Raw genomic sequence first — 21,046 nt, forward strand, 5'->3', positions numbered from 1 at the left:
TTTTACTTAAAAAAACTGAGGCCATTCTCTGTGGATTCTTCTGTTCTTCAGCTCCTCATCTCAAGTAATTCATTTTCTTTCAGCAGGCTAACCCCTCAGTATGCAGAAGTGTTCCCATTTCACCTGTCATCTTCAACAGATTTCCACTTTTGTCATTCCTCCTCTCTCTCATCTACAATATTTCCTGTCTGTTGATTACTTCTTTTCCTTCTCCAAACAGGTCTTCTCACCTATTTTCAAAAACAACCTTGTACTTCATCCAACTATCTCACCTGTCTTTTCATATTTCTCCTTCCTTTTTTGGCTAAACTCCTTGAGAAGACTATCCGTAACAAGTGCCACCAATTCCTTTACTCCCTTCTTACCTCTTGCTTCTGACCTCATCATTCAGCTCTTCTCTGCTGTGGCAGTGAAGGTAAAATGACTGGGGAAACAAAGATTTGAGCTTCCGAGTATTTGGATTTATTAAATAGTACATGCCAAATGCCCACCAAATAAGGACCAGTTGTGTTCCTCAGTTTAGGCACTGCCCCCCAAATATAGGGAGACATATATTAAAAACAATTTCTCAAATAATACTAGCTAATTAAAATAAAGCAATTAATCAGGCTATATTAGGTAATTTGATTTCTAATTGGATTAAAGATTAGGGACTTTTCAAGTTGGGAGAAGTAAGTGAACAGGTACAATTATCTAAAATTAGAGAAAGAAGTATTCCATTTCCCCTACAAGTGTCTATACAATCAAAGGAACATGGAAACAGTCATCATTACAGGGCTAGTTTTCATAGAAGACATATGGGTTGCTTGAGATATATAATTGTGAGAAAACTTGTATCAGTCTTCAGATCTGACCAGGTTTCTGATCAGCATAACCTAGGACCTTAATTGAGGGATCTCTAAGTAGAAGGAAAAGGTGGTCCAGTTTTCTAGCCATGCAAGGCTAGTTTCAAACAGTGCAACAAAGTCCTCTCACAATTCCTACAATTGAATAAAAGTTTTCTCACAAGACAGAAATTAGATTAGACCCATAATTGAATAGAAAGGAAAATAAGCTAGCTCCAGAATCGAGTCACAGGATGGAGTCAGTGTGGTTCATTCAATTCCCACTACCATTTGGTATTCTAATCCCCTCAATTTCCTCACACTGTAGTTGCTACTAATCTTTTAATTGCTAAATCTGGTGATTTTTTTTCTCTATTCTAATGTTTCTTGACCTCCCTGCAGCCTTTGAAACTTAACATTTACCCTCTTCTTCTTAGTACTCTTTTCTTTAGGTTTTCCTAACATTACTCTGTAACTTATGTCATAATTGCTTGGATATTCCTTGGGTACTGAGGGTAGTCTAGACAAGAGATAAAATTTGAAACTAAGTCTTCCAGACTTAGAGGCTAACTCTCAAGCCTCTACTTACCCTGACTTTATTCAATAAATATTGAAAATATTGAATAATGAAGTGGCCTTTTGTTAAGACAAACTCCTTTGTTTGTACAGATGATCTTGTTCCATTCTATCTTCTCCAGTAAATTCTTTTCAGTTATCCCTACTTTCTCACACTTAATCCCTCCATGTCTATTCCTGCTTTACATGCACTTATCTTCTTCATCCTCAAAAAACCCTTACTTGAATCATCCTTCCCCACTAACTTTAATTCTGTGTTGGTTTTTTTTTTTTGGATTAAATTTGAGAAGGCTGTGTACAATAAGTTTCTTCACTTTTCATTTAATTTTCTACAATCTGGCTTCCAACTTTATCATGCACAGAAAACTACCTTCTGTAAAGTTACTTATAATCTTTAAATTGCCAAATCTAGTGAGTGGTCTTTTCTCAGTCTTCATCTTTCTTGACTTCTTTTCCTTTGAAACTGTCAATCGCCTCCTTTTCCTTGATACTCTTTTCTCTGTAGGTTTTTTTGAACCCTTCCCTGTTTCTGCTCCTACCTATCTGATTGCTCTTTCTGAGTTTCCTTTACTGGATCTTCAGCCACATCATGCCCATTAAGTATTTTCCAGAATTCTGTCCTGGATCCTTTTTTTCCCCTCTATACTTTTTCAACTGACAACCTTCCTGCTGACTTCCAATCTGTTATCTCCAATTATTTTTCATCTTGAATTTGATATCCTGTAGTCATCTTCAACTCAATGTATCCAGAATGAAACTCCTTATCCTTCCCTACCCCACATTGTTCCTTCATTTTAATCCCTCTGTTACTGTTGAGGGTAGTATCAACTTTCCAGTCACCCAGGCTCACAACCTAGCAGTGATCCTCAACTTCTCATTCTCTCTCATCCCTCATATACACTCCATTACCAACGCCTGTCACTTTTACCCTTGTGGCATCTAGTGCATATGCCTCATTTCATGCTGCCACCACCCTGATACAGCGTCTATGTGCCTATGACTACCCATTGAAGTCTATCCTCCTCTCAGCTATCAAGAGTGATTTTTCCCTAAGGCTCAGGTCTAATGATGTGTTTTTTCTCTCCCCAACCCCATTCAATAAACTTCAGTAGTCCCCATCACCTCAAAACCAAATATAAAATCTTCTGGTATGCAAATCTTTTATTGCTTATCCATACCACCTTATCACCCCCAAAGTCCATGACACTAATCTTTTTGCTGTTCTTGGCAAAAGACACTTATTCATCTCCTGACTGGAAATTTTCATAAGTTGCTATTTGCACTTGAAATACTTTGCTTTTTCATCTCTACCTCCTGGCTTCATTCAAGTCCCAGCTAAATGCCACCTTCCAGAAGAGACCTTGTCCAAGTTTCCTTAATTATAATGCCTTCTCTCTGTTGATTATTAACAATTACCTTGTGTATAGTTTGTTATTTATTTATTTGTTTGTTTTGCTGAGGCAACTGGGGTTAAGTGACTTTCCCAGGGTCACACAGCAGGAAGTGTTAAGTGTCTAAGACTCGATTTGAACTCGGGTCCTCCTGACTTCAGGGCTGGTGCTCTGTCCACTGCGCCATCTAGCTGCTCCATGTATAGTTTATTTATACAGAATTATTTTAAGCCTAGGGCAGTTGGGTAGCACAGTGGATAAAGAGTCAGGCCTGGAATCAAGAAGACCTGAGTTCAAATGTGATCTCAAACACTTAACTAGCTGTGTGACCCTGGGCAAGTTTCTTAATCCTGTTTACTTCAATTTCCTCATCTTTAAAATAAGAAGTAGAAGGAAATGACCAACCACTCCAGTACTTTTATGAAGAAAACCCCAAATGGGATCATGAAGAGTTATATACAGCTTGAAATAACTGAGCATTTTAAGCATATTGAATCCTCCATTAGATTGTTAGGTCCTTAAGAAACAGAGAAATACCTCCAGCTCTATGGGCCTAACACATAGTAAAAGTTTAATAAACATTTGTTGTCTTGACATTTGATATTGATGATACTTTTTTTGAATTGAAACACAGTCACTCTGAGTCAGAAGCTGGGCTTTAACCCAGATCATTTAGATTCTGAAACTGGATCTAATCATCATGTCTTGCTGCCTCTGTATATAAATACAGGCCATCCTAATAAAGATTATTTTACAAATGTGAGAAAGTGCAATTTAAATGTTTGTAGTCAGATGTTTTGACTCCCATGTTTTATTCTGTTTATTTTTGTTATTCTGGGGGCAGTTTTTTCTTGTTTTGGAATTTTTTCCTCTTCAAGGTTTTGAAAATTGATTCCTCAGTACCTTAAAAAATGTTTTTCCTCAAAATATTTTAGCCTGCAGCATGTCTCCTTTACTGTCTTAGCCCACTAAAAGGAGTTCATATTTAACATAATTTTAGCACCAAGTACACTTCCAAATGAGCCCTGGCTGATGAGTGGGTGAGTGTGCTTTTCTGCCAAATACTGGTCTAGTCAGGGCAGGTTCTTGCTCTTCATAGTTGGACTGCTAGCCAGTCTCTGGACTTTGCTCCTAAATTTCCTAATATCTAGCTCTTTTGACCTTTCAGACCTCACAGATGTGTCGGGATCTCCAGTGTGTTTCATTTGAAAACAGAAAAGAGAATATGCCACGAGCACAGAAGTGATTTTGAGGCCCTACTGCTGGAAGGCCCAAACCAGTTCATTCTGGTCCTCTTCAAAAATGAAGGACAGGGGCAGCTATATGGTGCAGTGGATAGATCACCAGCCCTGAAGTCAGAAGGATCTGAGCTCAAATCTGGCCTCGGATAGTTCTTAATACTTGTTAGCTGTGTGACCCTGGACAAGTCACTTAACCCCAATTTTTTCTCAAAAAGAAAAAAAAGTCACTTAAGAAAAACAAACAACAATAGCATCTAGCCTTATTCTCTCTCTGAATTCTTCCTACATGAACAACTGCTTATTAGACATTTCCAACTAGATGAATCAGACATTTCAAACTTAACCTGTCTAAAATAACTCATCTTTTCCCCTAAACTCCTTTTTTTGAACTTCACTGTTTCTGTTGAGCTAACTGCTATTCTTCTAGTCATTCAGGTATCACCTGTGACTTCTCTGTCTTAATCTGTGAGTCCAAGTCTCATAAATTGTTCTGCCATAGCATCTCTGGTATCCATCGCTTTTTTCCTACTGAAACACTCATTAGTGTTAACCAACTATTCTTATGAAATGATCCCCTAATCAGTAAACCATCTTTAACCATTAAAATATAATCTGACTTATTTGGGGGGGGGGGGGAGCCTGAGGTAATTGGGGTTAAGTAACTTGCTCAGGGTCACACAGCTAGGAAGTGTTAAGTGTCTGAGGCCAGATTTGAACTCAGGTCCTCCTGACTTCAGAGCTGTTGCTCTATCCAATACATCACCTAGCTGCCCCAATCTAACTCTTTAAAGAAACCATTTGCACTGTATGGTTATAAGGCTTCAGTAGCCTTTGGTTTCTTTTATTTCTTAATCCTGAGCCTAATTTTCTATCACATTCTTCACTTTCATTTTGAATTCATCAACTGTTAAGTCATGCTTTGTTGACTTGGTTTAGAGGATCTTGTCAAATTTTTCATATTTTTTCTTTTATTTTTATCCTCTGCAACAGATGTTAGTACATAAGCTACAATTATCCTTATGATTTCTTCATTGCCTGTGCTTAACATGAGCATTACAAGTTAAGTGATTCTCCTTGTTGCCTAAATTGTAAGATCTAGAATTATAGATAGTTTGCTTGGATTGGGGAGTTTTCTCGCTGGGAAATTACTATACCAAGGAAATAAATCCAACATCAAAATCAAAAAAGAAGAAGAGAGTATTTAGTGGAAATTTGGAAGAAGAGAGGAAATGAAGGGGCAGGATAAGGTACATCCCTTATGCACCTTAGTGTGGCTCAATTAGGATATTAATGCAAAAAAATGCTATAAAATACTTAACATGTTTGAAAACTATAGACAAAAATAGAATTTTGCCTCCTGGTGTTTGATGTCTTTTGAAATTATTTTTTAAAATTCCCTCATTCCGGCTTCAGTTAGAATTGCTGATAGTCTGTCAATTTTGATTTGTTTTTTTAAACAATATTTTCTTTTTTCCAAATATATACACATTTTCAGCATTCACCTTTGCAAATCCTTGTGTTCCAGATTTTTCTTCTCCCTCCCCAAGACTGCAAGCAAACCGATATAGATTAAACATATGTAAGTCTTCTAAATGTATTTCCATATTCATCATGCTGCACAAGAAAAATCAAATCAAAAGGGAAAAAATATGAGGAAAAAATCAAACTACTACACCATCACCAACAAAAAGTGAAAATACTATCCTTTGAACCACATTCAGTCTCCATAATTCTTTCTCTGGATGCAGATGGCATTTTCCATTACAAATCTATTGGAATTGCCTTGAATCACTTCACATTGTTGAAAAGAGCCAAGTCCATTACAATTGATTACATAATCTTGTTGCTCTTCTCTTGATGTTCTCTTGATACTGCTTACTTCATTCAGCACCAGTTCATATAAGTTTCTCCAGGCTTTTCTGAAATCATTCTACTCATCATTTCTTATAGAACAATATAATAGTCCCATTATATTTTTGTACCATAACTTATTCAGCCATTTCCCAACTGATGGGCAACCATTCAGTTTCCAGTTTCTTGCCACTACAAACATTTTTGCACATGTGGTTCCTTTTCCCTCTTTTATGATCTCTTTGAGATACAGACCTAGTATGCTAGATCAAAGGATATGAACAGTTTGATAGCCCTTTGAGCATAGTTCCAAATTGCTCTCCAGAATGTTTGGCTCAGTTGACAACTTCACCAACAATGTATTAGTGTCCCAGTTTTCCTAAATCCCCTCCAATATTTTTCATTCTTTCCTTGTCATCTTAGCCAATCTGAGAGGTGTGAGGTAGTACCTTAGAATTGTTTTAATTTGCATTTTTCTAATCAATTAATGATTTAGAGCATTTTTTTCATCTGACTAGAAATAGCTTTTAATTTGTTTGCCTGAAAACTGTCTGTCTGTCCTTTTGATCATTTAAACTTTGATGTATTTTTTTAATTTTGGTCTACTATACCTGATTGATCTCTAGTAGATATCTTGTTTTGAAACTATTTTATAATAGCATTTTGCTTGGTTTGGGGATTAAATTTACTAGTCTGTAATTTTTTCATATGTTGATGCTTGCATTTCTAATAGATTTATACCTCTTTTACACAACTGATTTTTTTTATTTAGTCATGGTTAACCCCATTTGGACTGTAACTTCTTATCGCTTTAAATCATTTAAGTCATGTCAGGCCAGAAAGAAAATTAATTACATTTTCTTTTAAAATTTCTTCTTGTATTTTCATAGAAACATGGTGTTTGTATGCCTATGTACTATAAGCTGGTAGTTTTCAAATTTTATTTACTAATATTATAAAATTTAAATCTGTAAGGGGACCTTAATTAAGTCTGAGTATATATGTAAGTATAGGTGTGTCCTATTGTCCTGTCAACATCATTTTAAAATAACATGATAAATTATAACTAGTCTTTTTCACTTTTATTCATCTTTATAATTATAAAACTAATTTTTTTCTAGCATTTGATCCAACATTCTATTTTGATAGAATTTTACCCAAATTTTAGTGTTAGGTAGAGTATATTCTCTGCAGCCTGGTAGTTTTAAACTTTTATTTCATAGAATTATGGAGGGAACATTCAGAAAACTAGTTCACACCCACTTCTTTTATAGATTAGGAAACTGAGAATGAGATAAAATGACAACTTCTTCAAGTCATAGGTTACATAGCAGAGATCAGATTCAATCCTTTCACTTCAGAGATTTTTCCCCCACTATAACAAGATCTAGAGCCCTGTTGCTATTAAGATATTAGCTTATTCAGGATGAATTTTGCATGACAGGAATTTTCTTGAAAGTGAAACTTCAAGGATGAACAATCATAACTATATATCATAAACCAAAACTATTTATCAGTATTCACAGTAGTTAACTGGTGACTTGTATTGTTTCTCTGATGATAAACGATTTTAAATCAAAATGTGAAATTTTTTATTAAAAAGTAGCTAGATAAAACTTGAACAACTTTATATTGATCACAAAAATGGAATTAGTTGTATTTTTAGGACTTTTCAATGAAATTAAGCATTGTTCGGATTAAGTAACACGAGTCTAAGAATATCTTTAAAAACAAACAAAAAACACATACAAAAAAGTGTTCAGCCTTTGGATCTCCCAAGTAATGAGGTTGGGAGAGGGAGAAAGAGAGAGGGAAGAAAGGAGGGAGAAAGGGAGACAACAACTTTTGTTTTAATTAGCATGTTGCTAAAGTATGCACAAAAATTTAAATCACTCTAAACTTAGAATGAATAATGTCATTTATTTTCATCATTGACGTCTTATGAACTATCACTTTTGTTGGAGAATGTGAATTATACAATTGGAGTGTACATAGATAATCTGCTTAATAATTGGTTGAGTGATCCTAGAGACATCCCAAAGTTTGATCATTTTAATCTAGTTTAGCAGCAATCAATAATAATTAAGTGTTTATAAAATTTAAGGTATTATGCTACTAGGCATAGAAAGACAAAAAGAATAGTTTCTCCATTCAAGGAGGTTACTTTCTATCTAATTAAATAGATAAATAGAAAGATAGATAGGAAAAAAGAGAAATTTTCTCATATTGTGAAATGGGTACCAAATTTGGAATCCAGACTTTATATTTGAATCATAGATAAGGCTACTACCATCCATGTGACTACAGGCAAGTAAGCTACTTTTTTATATCTCAAGAGCATCTTCCTCTTCAATATGAAAGAGTTAGACTACATTATTTTAAAAGTTCCTTCCAACTCTTAGGTCTTTTACTTTCTCATCATACTGCATTCCCAGGTTCTACCAAAACATCTTATTAGAACCATATTACTTTTGGGAGATGGCAAATTATAAAAAGAGGAATACAGAATATTACAAAGGAATAAATTCAAGTTGCTACATTTGAGAATTGGATTTGTTATCAGGAGTTCTTAACCTGAACTTTTAAAAAATATTTTATAATAATTTTAATATAATTTGTTTCCTCATGATCAAATATATTTCTTTTCATGACTTTAAAAATATTATATTGGGAAGGGTCACCAGTCTGCCAAAGGGGTCCATAACAACAAGAAAAAAAAAAGTTTTAAGGACTTGCCCCTCAGAGATTCCTTCTCTGTTGAGTATGCTGTAATATTAAACTAAAGTTTACATTCATGTGTTTACATTTTATGAATGAACAATGTAAATGAACATGTTTACATCATGTGTTTACATTTTATTGGGAAGTTAAATTATATATATTAAAAGAGGAAGGCATTAATCACTGGAAGAGGGAAGGTCAGGAAAAGATGTCATGTAGAAGGAAGATAACATTTGAGCTGAGTTTTGAAAGAAATGGGATTCTAAGAAGTAGAGAGGTGAGGAGGAGATGTATTCCACGTGTGGAGAACTGCCAGTACAATTGCCAAGATCAGAGTTAGATGATTGTTGAGTAAGTTAGAGATGTTCTAGATCATGGCATATCCACTAAATTATAAAAGAAGTATTACATTCCTAAAAGGACTAGAGGATTAAGAATTCTATAATTTTACTTATAACTAAAAAAATAATGACTTGTTTTGTCATTCTCTTTGTGCCTTCTTTTGACTAATCTAAAGTACCCTTAAAGTTGCTGGTAAAATCATTGCAAATATAACAAAAGTATTAAACTTTGAAGTTGTCTGTTACAGAGGAATTCGTTATCCTTATTAAGGGTGTTATAATGTGAATTAACGTAATCTTTTTTTTTTTTTTTCATCTAGAATGATACTTCCCATGGTGATTATATTCGAAATAATGAAACCAGTTTAATGGAACAAGCTCCTATACTTCATGATGGACTTACCATGGCCTCTCATAGATCTCAGCGAGAAGGTATGAAGATATTTTAAGGAAGTTTACTGTTGGCTTCAGTATTTTTTTTTTTAATTTAATAGCCTTTTATTTACAGGATATATGCATGGGTAACTTTACAGCATTAACAATTGCCAAACCTCTTGTTCCAATTTTTCACCTCTTACCCTCCCACCCCCTCCCCTAGATGGCAGGATGACCAGTAGATGTTAAATATATTAAAATATAAATTAGATACACAATAAGTATACATGACCAAAACGTTATTTTGCTGTACAAAAAGAATCAGACTCGGCTTCAGTATTTCTTAAAGTATGCTAGAAAAAAATGTACATATATGGAAATTCACTCAAAATATTAGTCTTTATTTCATGTAATTTGTTTTCAGGTAAAGTAATAGAGAAAGGAAATGAAAAGAATCCTGTTTTTCTGCAAAGAAATAGTAGGATGACACTATGGAAGAGAGACAAGTTATTTTCTCCTTTTTGCGTTCAGACAGTCCCTTTCCCTCTGCAGACTGAAGAATCAGATTTGTGGGGGGAGGGGAGGAAGTAATTATAAGTAACATCTGTTAACCTGGATTTCTGAAGCATCGTTAAATATTTTCATTTTAAAATTAACATATCTTCAGAAGAATTAATTTTACCTTGCTTTTTTGTTAAGATTTGATGCTTTTCAAAGCACTAAAGGAACAGTTACTTACTGGCTTAGTGAATAGAGCCCTGGGCCTAGAGTTAAAAAGACCTAATTCAAATTGAGCCTTGGACACTTATTAGCTGTCTAGCCCCCTAAAAGTTCTTTATCCTCTATTTCTTTTAGCTTCCTCATCTGGAAAATAAGAATAATAATACCACTTACCACCTTAATTTTGTAGATGAAGATACTGTTGAGATACAAAAAGGAGCATAACTTGCCTGTAGTCACATGGATGGTAGTATCCTTATCTATGATTCAAATACAAAGTCTGGCTTCCAAATTTGGTACCCATTTCACAATATGAGAAAATTTCTCTTTTTTCCTATCTATCTTTCTATTTATCTATTTAATTAGATAGAAAATAAATTTCAGCTGAGAAACTATTCTTTTTGTCTTTCTATGCCCAGTAGTAGCACAATGCCATAAATTTTATAAACACTTAATAAATTATTATTGAATTGATTGCTAAAGTAGATTCAAATGACTAAACTTGGGCATTCCTCCAGGATCACTCAACCAATTACTAAAATTAAAATATCAAAAGAGATAATTTGTAAATTGTTTAGCACAGCACCTGACACATAGTAAGTACTATACAAATGTTGGCTATTATTCTTATGCTTTTTAAATTGTAGCATAATATCCATTTAAATAACAATAAATAGATTATCCTGTTTGCTTTATCCAACTCTCCTTATTTTTTAAATCATCATATCATACTTTTCATTTACATTTTGAATGCCCAACTTTTTTTTTTTAATTTCTCTTTTAGCAGATAAACTTTTTTTGTTGGTTTCAAGATTTAATTCCTTAATCAGTATTTATAATAAATGTTTAGAATCAATAGTTTTGGAATTTTCTTGTCTACAGTTAATTATTTTAACTATTTCAAATGAGAATGACCATTAGCACATCAGTGATACTGCTATCCATAGCTATATTTTTTAAGGCATCTTAAATTTGCTTAAAATTGATATTTCATTATGTCCCAAATTTATTTTTTGTGGCAAGAAAGATTTTTCTATTGATGCATAGAAGTTAAAAATGTTAAATTTATGTGAAGTATAATTTTAAAATTCTCAGTTACATAGTTGGACGAGATGTTGCTGTATCTTTAGCAAACTGTTTGTAGTCAAAATGTGTTAGTCTTCTAAAAAAAAAAAGTGAAACCTACTGACCAGTTCCCAATTCTAGGGAATAACTGGAGGACAAATAATTCCTCTGCAAAGTTATAAGGTTTAGGGAAGACATGGCTCAAAAATATTAAGACATTAGAGATTTAGGTAGTATTTCTTCATCATTACTTCTGATGAAGGTTAAGGATTCAGAAAGGAAGCAAACTTTGGAAGTGAGCAACCAGTGAAAGGATTGAAATGGAATTTGGTTTTCTAAAATAGAAAAAATAGAGTTTGGGCCAGGGATGAAGAAGTGTTTCTAAGAAAGAACTATTAAAATGTATTAAATATATTTAAGAGGAATTTAAACTGAAAAGAAAGGTAGAAAACTACTCATAGAAATCTATGACAGACCTGACTTCTCATGGCACAGTGGATAAAGCACCAGCCCTGGAATCAGGAGAACCTGAGTTCAAATCTAGTCTCAGACCTGTGTAACCCTGCTGTGTGATCCTGGGCAAGTCACTTAACCCCAACTGCCTCTCGAAAAAAAAGGCAAAAAAAAAAAATTAAAAATTAAAAAAATAATAATAACAAGTAATGGAAAACAAATAGCAGGTGATTTCTCATTCACTCATTTCTTAGCCATTTCGTCTCCAGCTTTTGCAGCTTGCATGTCTGGTCCAACCCTTTTATGCCTGAGATCCCGCAGCTCTGCCTTACTGGTCCCAAATATATTGTCTCCTTCTCTAATCTCCTCAATGGCAAATTAGACTGTCTTTGCTTTTGCATTTTATTTCTAATACTTAATACAATGTTTGGCATCTAGTACGTACTTAATAACTGCTTTTTTCATTGAGTCATTCATGGGAAATAATTTCCAAGAAATGAGTCTGTGGGAAGGCAGATTTTATTTCATAGTTATTACTTAAGACTTTTGTAGCATAAGAATCATGATTAGAATATGACTTTAGAAGAGTATTTCTTATTCAAAAAGAAAAAATTAGATGTGCAGAGGGATGGAGGTGGTGGTTGTTTGTCCTTCCTTCTTGAAGAGGCCATGACAGAAGGGAGGAGATGCCATGAAGTACGAGTAAATGGGATTTCAGTGAGGGAGGGCTGGGCAAGGTCACCTCTTCACTTTTCCCTTCTGAGCCATCTGGGTCCAATGGTGACCAGGCAGAGGACCAAGCCTTATGCCCCAACCAGTCTGATTCTAACTGGCCACCTAGGTCCCAGGCCAAACCCCGTTTGATTTCTGATTGACTCAGATTGAATATAAATGGCACTCATTTGAAAGAGAAGCTTCTTGGCCTCAATTGCTAACTAGCCTTAATCACTGAATGGGTATGACCTCAGTCAAACTGAGACCTTGGCTTAAAAAGGCCCAGGTCTTCCATGGCATCCAGGAGGCATAGGAGAATATTATATGAAAAATTATTTGAGAAAATCCAGATTTGGCATTATTTGTATAAAAGTAAGTGGGGAAAGACAAGAAATAGTGTTGTGGTATATACACATCTTAATTTTATAATAAAGGAGAGATGGGAAATCAGCATGGCACATTGGAAAGAGTGCTGACTATGTAGCCTTAGCCCTGAATTTCAGTTATAGTTATGACCTTGAGCTGGTTTTGAAGCCTGTTGACCTCAGTTTCCTTAACTATAAATTAAGGGACTTAGACTAGATAACCTTTAAGGACTCTTCTAGCTTCTCTTGAATGGTAGTCTTATTTATATGTACCATAGGTTTTTAGAGAAGCAGGTTTTAGGGAAAAGGTTAGCTAAGATTCAGCAGCCTAATATTTTGAAGGAAATGCCAACAATCCAAGAAGAAATTCTAAAAAATGAAATAAAAGATGCAAGTAGGAATTGTTTTGGTGAAGAGGGAAAAGGGGACTACTTAAAAAAATACCATAATGTGTAAGTACTGTAAACTTATTGATCAACTTAGTTTGGGTTTGGGTTTTTTTGAGACAGAAAATAGAAGTAAAGACTGAGAATGAATATAAAAATATGTCTTGATTTTATAAGAATTGTCTAACACAATTGGGAACAAAATCTAGGGTAGATGGATGGATGATTATAAATAATGTGGTAATTTTTATCTCTTGGGGTCAGTAGAATTTCTTAATGTGGATGGGATTATCAAAATACTGAACTACTCAAAATTTATTTAGACTGTTTTCTCTGCCCCCCAAAAATGATCTGTGGACTGAGCAAGAATAAAACCAAAATAGAAAAGAGAAATCAAAGATAAATGAGAAAAGACAATAGATATTATCTAACTATCCTCAATAAATTCATGTTAACTAGGCTTAGATAAATTGCAACCCAGAATATTGAAAAATATCTGGTCGGTATAATTGCTGGGCTTTTTTTGTTTGTTTTGATCATTATCTATAAAATATTGTGGAAAGTGAAAAAGATGTTGCAGGACTTCAGGAGAACCAATATCCTAGCTTTCAAATTGCTGAAGTATATATATGGTCTGGAAATCTTAAATACTGAATTCATCTTTTCTTCCTGGCAGAATTCTAAAATCTATGGTTTGTGAGAATTTAGGAAAAGTTCTGACTATTAAAAGTTATCATGATTTTATCAAACATACCTCATTCCAGAGCCTTATTTTTTTATTCATGTCAGGGTAACTAAAACCTAAGTAGAGGGATACTGTAAACATAATATACTTAAATTGCATCAAGCTTTCACCATTCTTGTGGACAAGATAGGAGATAGAGTATAGTTATATTATAAATGATATTAATCATTTGGTTTTGAAACTGGTTGAATGCTTAGACCTAAAGAATGAGAACTAGTAACAATGTCAAATAGGAGGAATATCTTTAATGAAGCTTTCTGAGAGATTTGTCTTCAGACATGTGCTGTTGAACATTTTTAGTAGCGATTTGGCTAGAAACTTAGATGACTTGCTTGTCAAACTTGGTTATTATATAAAGCTAACATGTTGAATACCAAGAGTTAGATTGATGTTGTACTTAATATAATTTAGTAAACATGTGTGAATTTGGGTTTAAAAAATCTATTTCAAGAGGAGGAAGCAGGTTGTATGGGAATGATGTGCCTTCACAATCCTATGAGTAATGTTTTTGGGCTTTTAAGTGGATTGTAAGTTCAATATGAGTCAATGGTGAGATGTGGCAGCCAAGAAAGATCTCTCACTTAATATTTGTGTGATCTTGAGCAAGCCACTTAATTCCTCCTCAGTTTGCTCATCTGCAAAAGGATGACATTAAACTAGAATTCTAAGATATGAGCCTTTTCTTAAGATTTACATTAAGAGTATATGTGATGTATTGGTCAGCCTGCCATCTGGGGGAAGGGGTGGGGGAAAGGAGGTAAAAAGTTGGAGCAAAAGGATTTGCAACTGTCAATGCTGAAAAATTACCTATGCATATATCTTGTAAATAAAAAAAGCTATAATAATAATAATAAAAAGTATATGTGAATGTTTAATTTATAATGGATTGCCTTTTCTGTTTGGGGTGGGGAGAAGAGGCTAGAGAGGAAGAAAAATTTGGAACACAATATTTTGCAAAAATGAATGTTGAAAACTATCCTTGCATGTATTTGGAAAAATAAAATACTATTAAAAATAATTTTAAGAGAGTATCTATGAAAGGACTAAAAAAGTTTCTAAATTAGAGAATAGTAAAAATATACTAAAGCATGCAATACTGTAAATTACAAGATGCTATTTTTATTAAGGAACCTTAGTGTTTTTAATAATGTTTTGGTACATTTTGATCATATTCATTTTTGAAATTCATTTTGCTCAGCTGTCTTAGATTAGACAAATCCTTGCTGCTTTGAGAAGTTTTCTTCCACTAATGTTTTTAAGTTTTGTAATTTGAGAGTTTTTTTTTTTTTATGTGAATTTGGAGAAAGGCTCTTACCTCTTAATTGATGAATGACAAATTAATACTTTCTCAAAATCTGTCTCAACTTCAAAACAAGTTTTAGCCAAGGTTTTGTGTTGATTATTAAAGTAAAACTAATTCATCTTTCTTTTCAGCTGTACACATTGAGAAAATAATATTGAAAGGAGTGCAAAGAAAAAGGGCTGACAAACACTGGGAATACACCTTCAAAGTAAGTTAATATATTGAAATACTTATAGCATTAAGATAGTAACTGACATTTGGGGAAAAAATATTGTAATTTTAGTTGTGTAGTTATATGATCAAATATTTGCATTCATAAACTATTATGAAGTTTCTGTTTTCAGAAATTGGAATGAACAAAGTATAACATTAAAATGACGCTGAACATATTTTAATCTTGGATTAAATGAACTACATTTGTAGAATTGTAAATTGAAGGGTCCAGAGAAGTAATCAAAAGTTAACCATCCTCTTTCTTTATGTAGAACAGGAAACTTAGGCTTAACTTAACTTAAACAGGGTTTAAGTGAATCATTATTGCCAGAATTTGTTACATAAAGAAAATGATGTACATGTGAGATATTTGTGTTTGATGCCCAGAAATTTGTTTTTGACAAAATGAATGAGAAAAATTGTGCATTTAAAAAAAAAAAAACAACTTTGAAGGGATTGCCTATAATGACTATTTTTGCCCTGTTGAGTCTTGAGAACATTTAGTGATGATTACTTTTAAAGATGTTACATTAAAAGAAGGGAAGAGGTGGGTTTTTTGTTTTTGTTTTTTTACTTTTTATTGGTAGACTGCTAAGGAAAATCCCCTAGGATTATTTTTTTTAAGTGAAAAGGTAGCAGTTTGTAGCATCTCTGGCTTCTTTCAAATCTCAGCTAATGTCTTACTTTTTGCAAGAAGCCTTTGCCAGTCTTTAATGATGGGCCATCCTTCTGAAATTCTTATCTCCAGTTTTATCCCTTCTATATCTTGTTAATGCATAGTTTTTATTAGCATATTGTCTCCCCAGTAGATTGAGCTACTTGAAATCAGGGACTGACTTTTGTTTTGTTCTTCATTGTCTGAGACCATTAAAGCATTTCAATATCTTAGCTTTAATGGTCCCAGCTAATAAGGAATACAGTGGGTTTTGTATCTATCCTTTTGAAAACATTCATCAATCCTGATACCTCATAAAACACCATTTTTTGGCTGTTGTATGATTTAACTGAGTTTAAAGTTCCAATAAAATATAAGATGATATTTTTCATGTCATTTCCTTAAAACATATGACAGATTTGAGAAATTTTTCTGCTGAGCAATTTTGAGGAGAAGATAATGCAAAACTTGTTACTTTAAAAGATTTGGTTCATTGATAGACTCAATAATATTTAAAATATGTTTGCTTCTTTTTGTATACAAAACCTTCAAAAAATTTCGATTCAGGAAGTAAACATGAATTTTTTTTTCCCCAGGTAAACTGGTCTGATCTTTCTGTAACAACTGTAACAAAAACACACCAAGAACTACAAGAATTCCTACTAAAGGTATGTATTTTGAATAATACTATATAGTAATAGCCTGCTCTATTTTAATAAAAGCCTTAGATATAGGCAACAAAATCCTAATATAAGGATACCAAAAAGGCATCTTCTTTTATTTCTTGATGTTAACTGGGACACTTTCCAAATGTTACTTTAAAAATAATAGCCTTTTATTTTCAAAATATATGCAAAGATAATTTTCAAGAGTGAATGTTTGCATATGTGGATCCTTTCCCCTTTTTTTATGGTCTTTGGGAAATAGACCCAGTAGAACTACTGCTGGATCAAAGGGTTTGTATAGTTTGATAGTTCTTTAGGCATAGTTCTAAATTGCTCTCCAGAATGGTTGAATTAGTTCACAGCTTTTCTAACAATGTATTAGTGTCTCAATCTAATAAATTAACCAGTGATAATTAAGAGTTCTTCCACTTTTAAATTTGCTGGCTCAGAATTGTTTCAACTTTTTCTCAATAATGAAAATTGTGAAATTTTTACTCTTATGTCAAACTAAATCTAACTCCATATCTCTTCTGAAAGTTTTGTACTGTCAGTTTAGGGAATTGTGAGAAAAATGGTTTCGAGGAAATTAAGTCAACTTCATTTCTATAAAACTTTTCACAAACTTTACCAAAAAAAAGGTGGGAGGAACATTTATAAGACTTTCTACTCCCATCTTTTCATATCTCCAACTAAAAATTTTGATGAGCTTTCTAAACCATTAAGCAGGATACAGTGATAAATTGTTTTGTCTTTTACATTCATAGGTAAAATACAACCATAATATTAGTTGTGGGGTGGACAATATGAAAATAAAGCATCAGTTGAATCATTCTAGAAAATAGATGGTAGTCAACTAGTCACATTTTGCTTGTTTTCAAGTCTATACTCAAAGTTGGTTTCTAGAATTCTACCTTATCACTTTCAATTCAGCAAACATTTGAACACCTCCCTTGTACTAGACCATGACCTATTATTTTAATAGTTATTTTTTTAAAGTTGAATAATTGAGAGAACAAAAAAGTTGAAGAACCTTAAAAATGTCTTTACTATTTCACATGTAATAAACACACATGCAAGCACAATTGCACACATGTGGATGTACAAAGTCATCCCCTGGCGTTCAAAAGTATTGGGTATGCAAGACCACAGGGAACGATGATAGGCTCTAATCCAAACCTTTATTTTTAATAATTCTGATTATATTTATTTAATACATAAAACAAGTAAAAGTTATTGCTTTTGCTTAGATATAGCTATCTAAAGAATATTTTACATTTCTTCTTCCACTATTTCAGGGACTATTTTTGCTCTTTTGAATTTGTTTGGTTGTTTTCCCTCCTTCCTTATCAAAATTTGTAATTATTTACAAAAGTTGAAGTTTAAAATGAGACACTATAACAACATGACTATACTCTCCCTCCTTTCTTTCCAAATCTCCTGAATAATTCTAGGTGTACTAAGGTTAAGGTGTTTATCAGCTTTCCTTTTGTCCTAAATATGTTGTATTTCACTTATTCAGTCAAGTAAATTTCTAAACTCTGAAGTGCTTCTAAAAATTGTTACATGTTTCCAAAGTATGTAAATAATATCTAACATGTCTCTTCTGGAAGTTCCCTAGTGAAAGCCTTTTTTGGTTAAAATTGGAGGTTTAAATAATTAGAACTCCTAAACACTTCATTTATTGATTACAACTGAGTAAAAACAAAAAGCAAAGGTTAATAGCCTAAATGAAGATGATATCCTGAATGATGATTGGATCAAAGGACAACTCACAAATAATAATTGTGAAAAAGATTAGTAACGATATGACACCTCAACAATAATTCTAGAATATAGCTAAAGCAGTTATCAGGAAAATTTTATCCAGAAATTTTAAAGAGAGAATTTAATATTGCAGTTTGATAAATGAAATGGATTCACAAGTAAAACCAAAGTAAGCAAAAAAATCTTGGAAATTAGAGATATAAAAAAAAGAAAAATAAAATTTCTGTGGAAATCACTAACAAAAACAAAAGCCTAGATCTTCGAAAATAATAATAAAATTGACAAACCTTTAGCTACGTGAGGAAAAAGGGAGGGGAATCAAATTGCTTTTTAAAAAAGATATCATTATAACTAATATTTATGTGCCAGGCACTGTGCCAATTATTTTAACAATTACTAATTTTTTTGCTCCTCACAGTAGTTATGGGATTTGAGTACTATTATTATCCTCATTATACATATAAGGAAATTGAGACAAATACAGGTTAAATGATTTGTCTTGCATCAGTGTCTGAGACTGGATTTGATCTTGGGATTTTCCTGCCTTCAGGCCCAGCATTCTATCTATTATACTACCTGTCTCACTGTCTCAATAGAAAGAATTCTCAGAACCAACTATGCATACTTATATGTCAATCATTTTGAGAATTTGAAATAAATTTAGTATTACTTGCCATAATAAGAAATACCCAAATTACTAAAACATGTAACCAGAAATATGGCTTCATTCTCAAAAAAAAAAAAAAGAAAAGAAAAGAAAAGGAAAATTAAACAAACATAAAGGACATACCCAAGGGAATGAAGAAGATGAATAGAAATCAAGAAATGATACCATTAAAGGCAGCCATAATTGGTCAGGATACTGTCTGAGCTCTAAAGATCATTATATAACTTGGCATTTTGTGGAAATATAAATAATAGAAACTTTCCCCATACTATATCCTGAATTTCACTGTATTACTACTATAATGATCATTAATATATTGACTTTCACTTACATGAAGTGATAACAAAGTGAAGTGAGCATAACTGAGACATCATCATACACTGTCACAAGAATAGTAATTATGAACAACTCAGTCACTTTAGCTATTCTGATCAATACAATAATCTAAGACACTTCTGAAAGATTTAGGATGAAAATTAGTCTCTACCTCCAGAGAGAGAACAAGTGAAGTCTGAGTGCAGATTGAAGCATAGTTGGGTTTTTTTTTTCCACTTTACTTTTCTTGCCATTTTTTTTTTGGGGGGGAGCAGTATGACTAATGTGGAAATAATGTTTTGCATGATTTCACATGTATAATTGATTTCACATTGTTTATCTTCTCAATGGATGGAGGGAAGAAAGAGAATTAAGAATTCAATTTAAGGAAAAAATGTTAAAGTTATTTTTTAAAAAAAGAAAGAGTCTTTTGAATCACTTTTGCACTTGGAGTCCTAAGATATTCTTATTATGTTGAGCTTTTATATTATCAACTGGATATTTAAGGAGATGTTTTTTTTGGACATTCATATATGCCCATAAAACGCAAAAATCTGGTTACATATTACCTCAAAATAGTAAAATATATACATATATACACACACACAGATTATGTCAGTTGTTTATTGTTTACTATGTCAGTTAAGAATAATTAGAAATTGCATTTGGATGAATCAAGGACAGGAATGGTTTTTCTTGATATTTAGTGTTTTACAAAAAGCCTTATATTTTTTTTTTACATGTGAAAAATTTATTATTTATTCAACTAGCTTCCAAAGGAACTGTCTTCAGAAACTTTTGACAAGACAATTTTACGAGCATTAAATCAGGGGTCTCAGAAGAGAGAAGAACGGCGACATCCTGACCTAGAGCCAATCCTAAGGTAAGTAATAAGCTACCTGAACTAGCACTGTTAGAAGAATTGTTATTCAAGGTAAAATTATCATGATAAAACACTGTGACTGGTTTCTAAAACAAACTGTTTCTTTGAAGCTTCTTAAAATAGGCTATTTGTGATTTGAATTTTTTTAAATATATTCCTCCCTGAGTTAAAAGAAAGTCAACTTTTTTCATTATATTTAACATGCTGATTCTGAACAAGCTACCAATCTAAATATATAAGGGGTTTTTTAATAAAATATTTTATATTTTCCTATATGAAATACTTATTCTGAGGGGAAGTTTCCATATTTCAGATCCTTGACTATGACTGATTAAAAAATTATATTCAGGATATTTGGATATGTAAAATTTTTGTTACACATTGCCATGTTTAAATATTTATGCCCATATTTCGTAAATGGAATATTACACCTTTCCTGCAATAAATGCTAAATTATTAATTCAGTTGTTTTTCCATGTCATTATGAAATTTCATTACCTTTATTTCATGATTTTTGGTAATTAAAAAAAAAAAACTTTTGGTCAGGAAATTCCACTTTTTATTATATGCCTTTTTTATTCATATTGCAGCAAGACAAATTTCATGCAATTTTAAAAACTTGAAGCCTCTAATGGCCAATAACACAGGAAAAATAATTGCAAAGGCAGAGAACATGGTAAAATAATGTACTCCTCACTGCTCAGATAAAGTTTCAAATTCTTTACTTTTCTGCATCAGCTTTATTTTTCAATTATTCTCTGTTGTTTGCTCATTACACACACCACTTTAGTTTTAGTGGCTGAAGCTTTAGGA

General features: G+C 32.7%; 1 protein-coding gene across 2 annotated transcripts in view; it reads left to right on the forward strand.

Moving 5' to 3' along the window:
• Positions 1–21,046, forward strand: part of ZCCHC2 (zinc finger CCHC-type containing 2) — a 73,921-nt gene that overhangs the window by 13,477 nt on the left and 39,398 nt on the right. For both annotated transcript variants that reach the window (XM_031946176.1, XM_003759658.4), the window contains exons 2-5: positions 9,266–9,377; positions 15,203–15,279; positions 16,536–16,607; positions 20,121–20,233. In XM_031946176.1, coding sequence (XP_031802036.1) covers positions 9,266–9,377; positions 15,203–15,279; positions 16,536–16,607; positions 20,121–20,233 — 374 coding nt within the window. The remainder of the gene's footprint in view (positions 1–9,265; positions 9,378–15,202; positions 15,280–16,535; positions 16,608–20,120; positions 20,234–21,046) is intronic.

This window comes from Sarcophilus harrisii, chromosome 1 (assembly GCF_902635505.1).
Source record: "Sarcophilus harrisii chromosome 1, mSarHar1.11, whole genome shotgun sequence".
Lineage (NCBI taxonomy): Eukaryota > Metazoa > Chordata > Mammalia > Dasyuromorphia > Dasyuridae > Sarcophilus > Sarcophilus harrisii.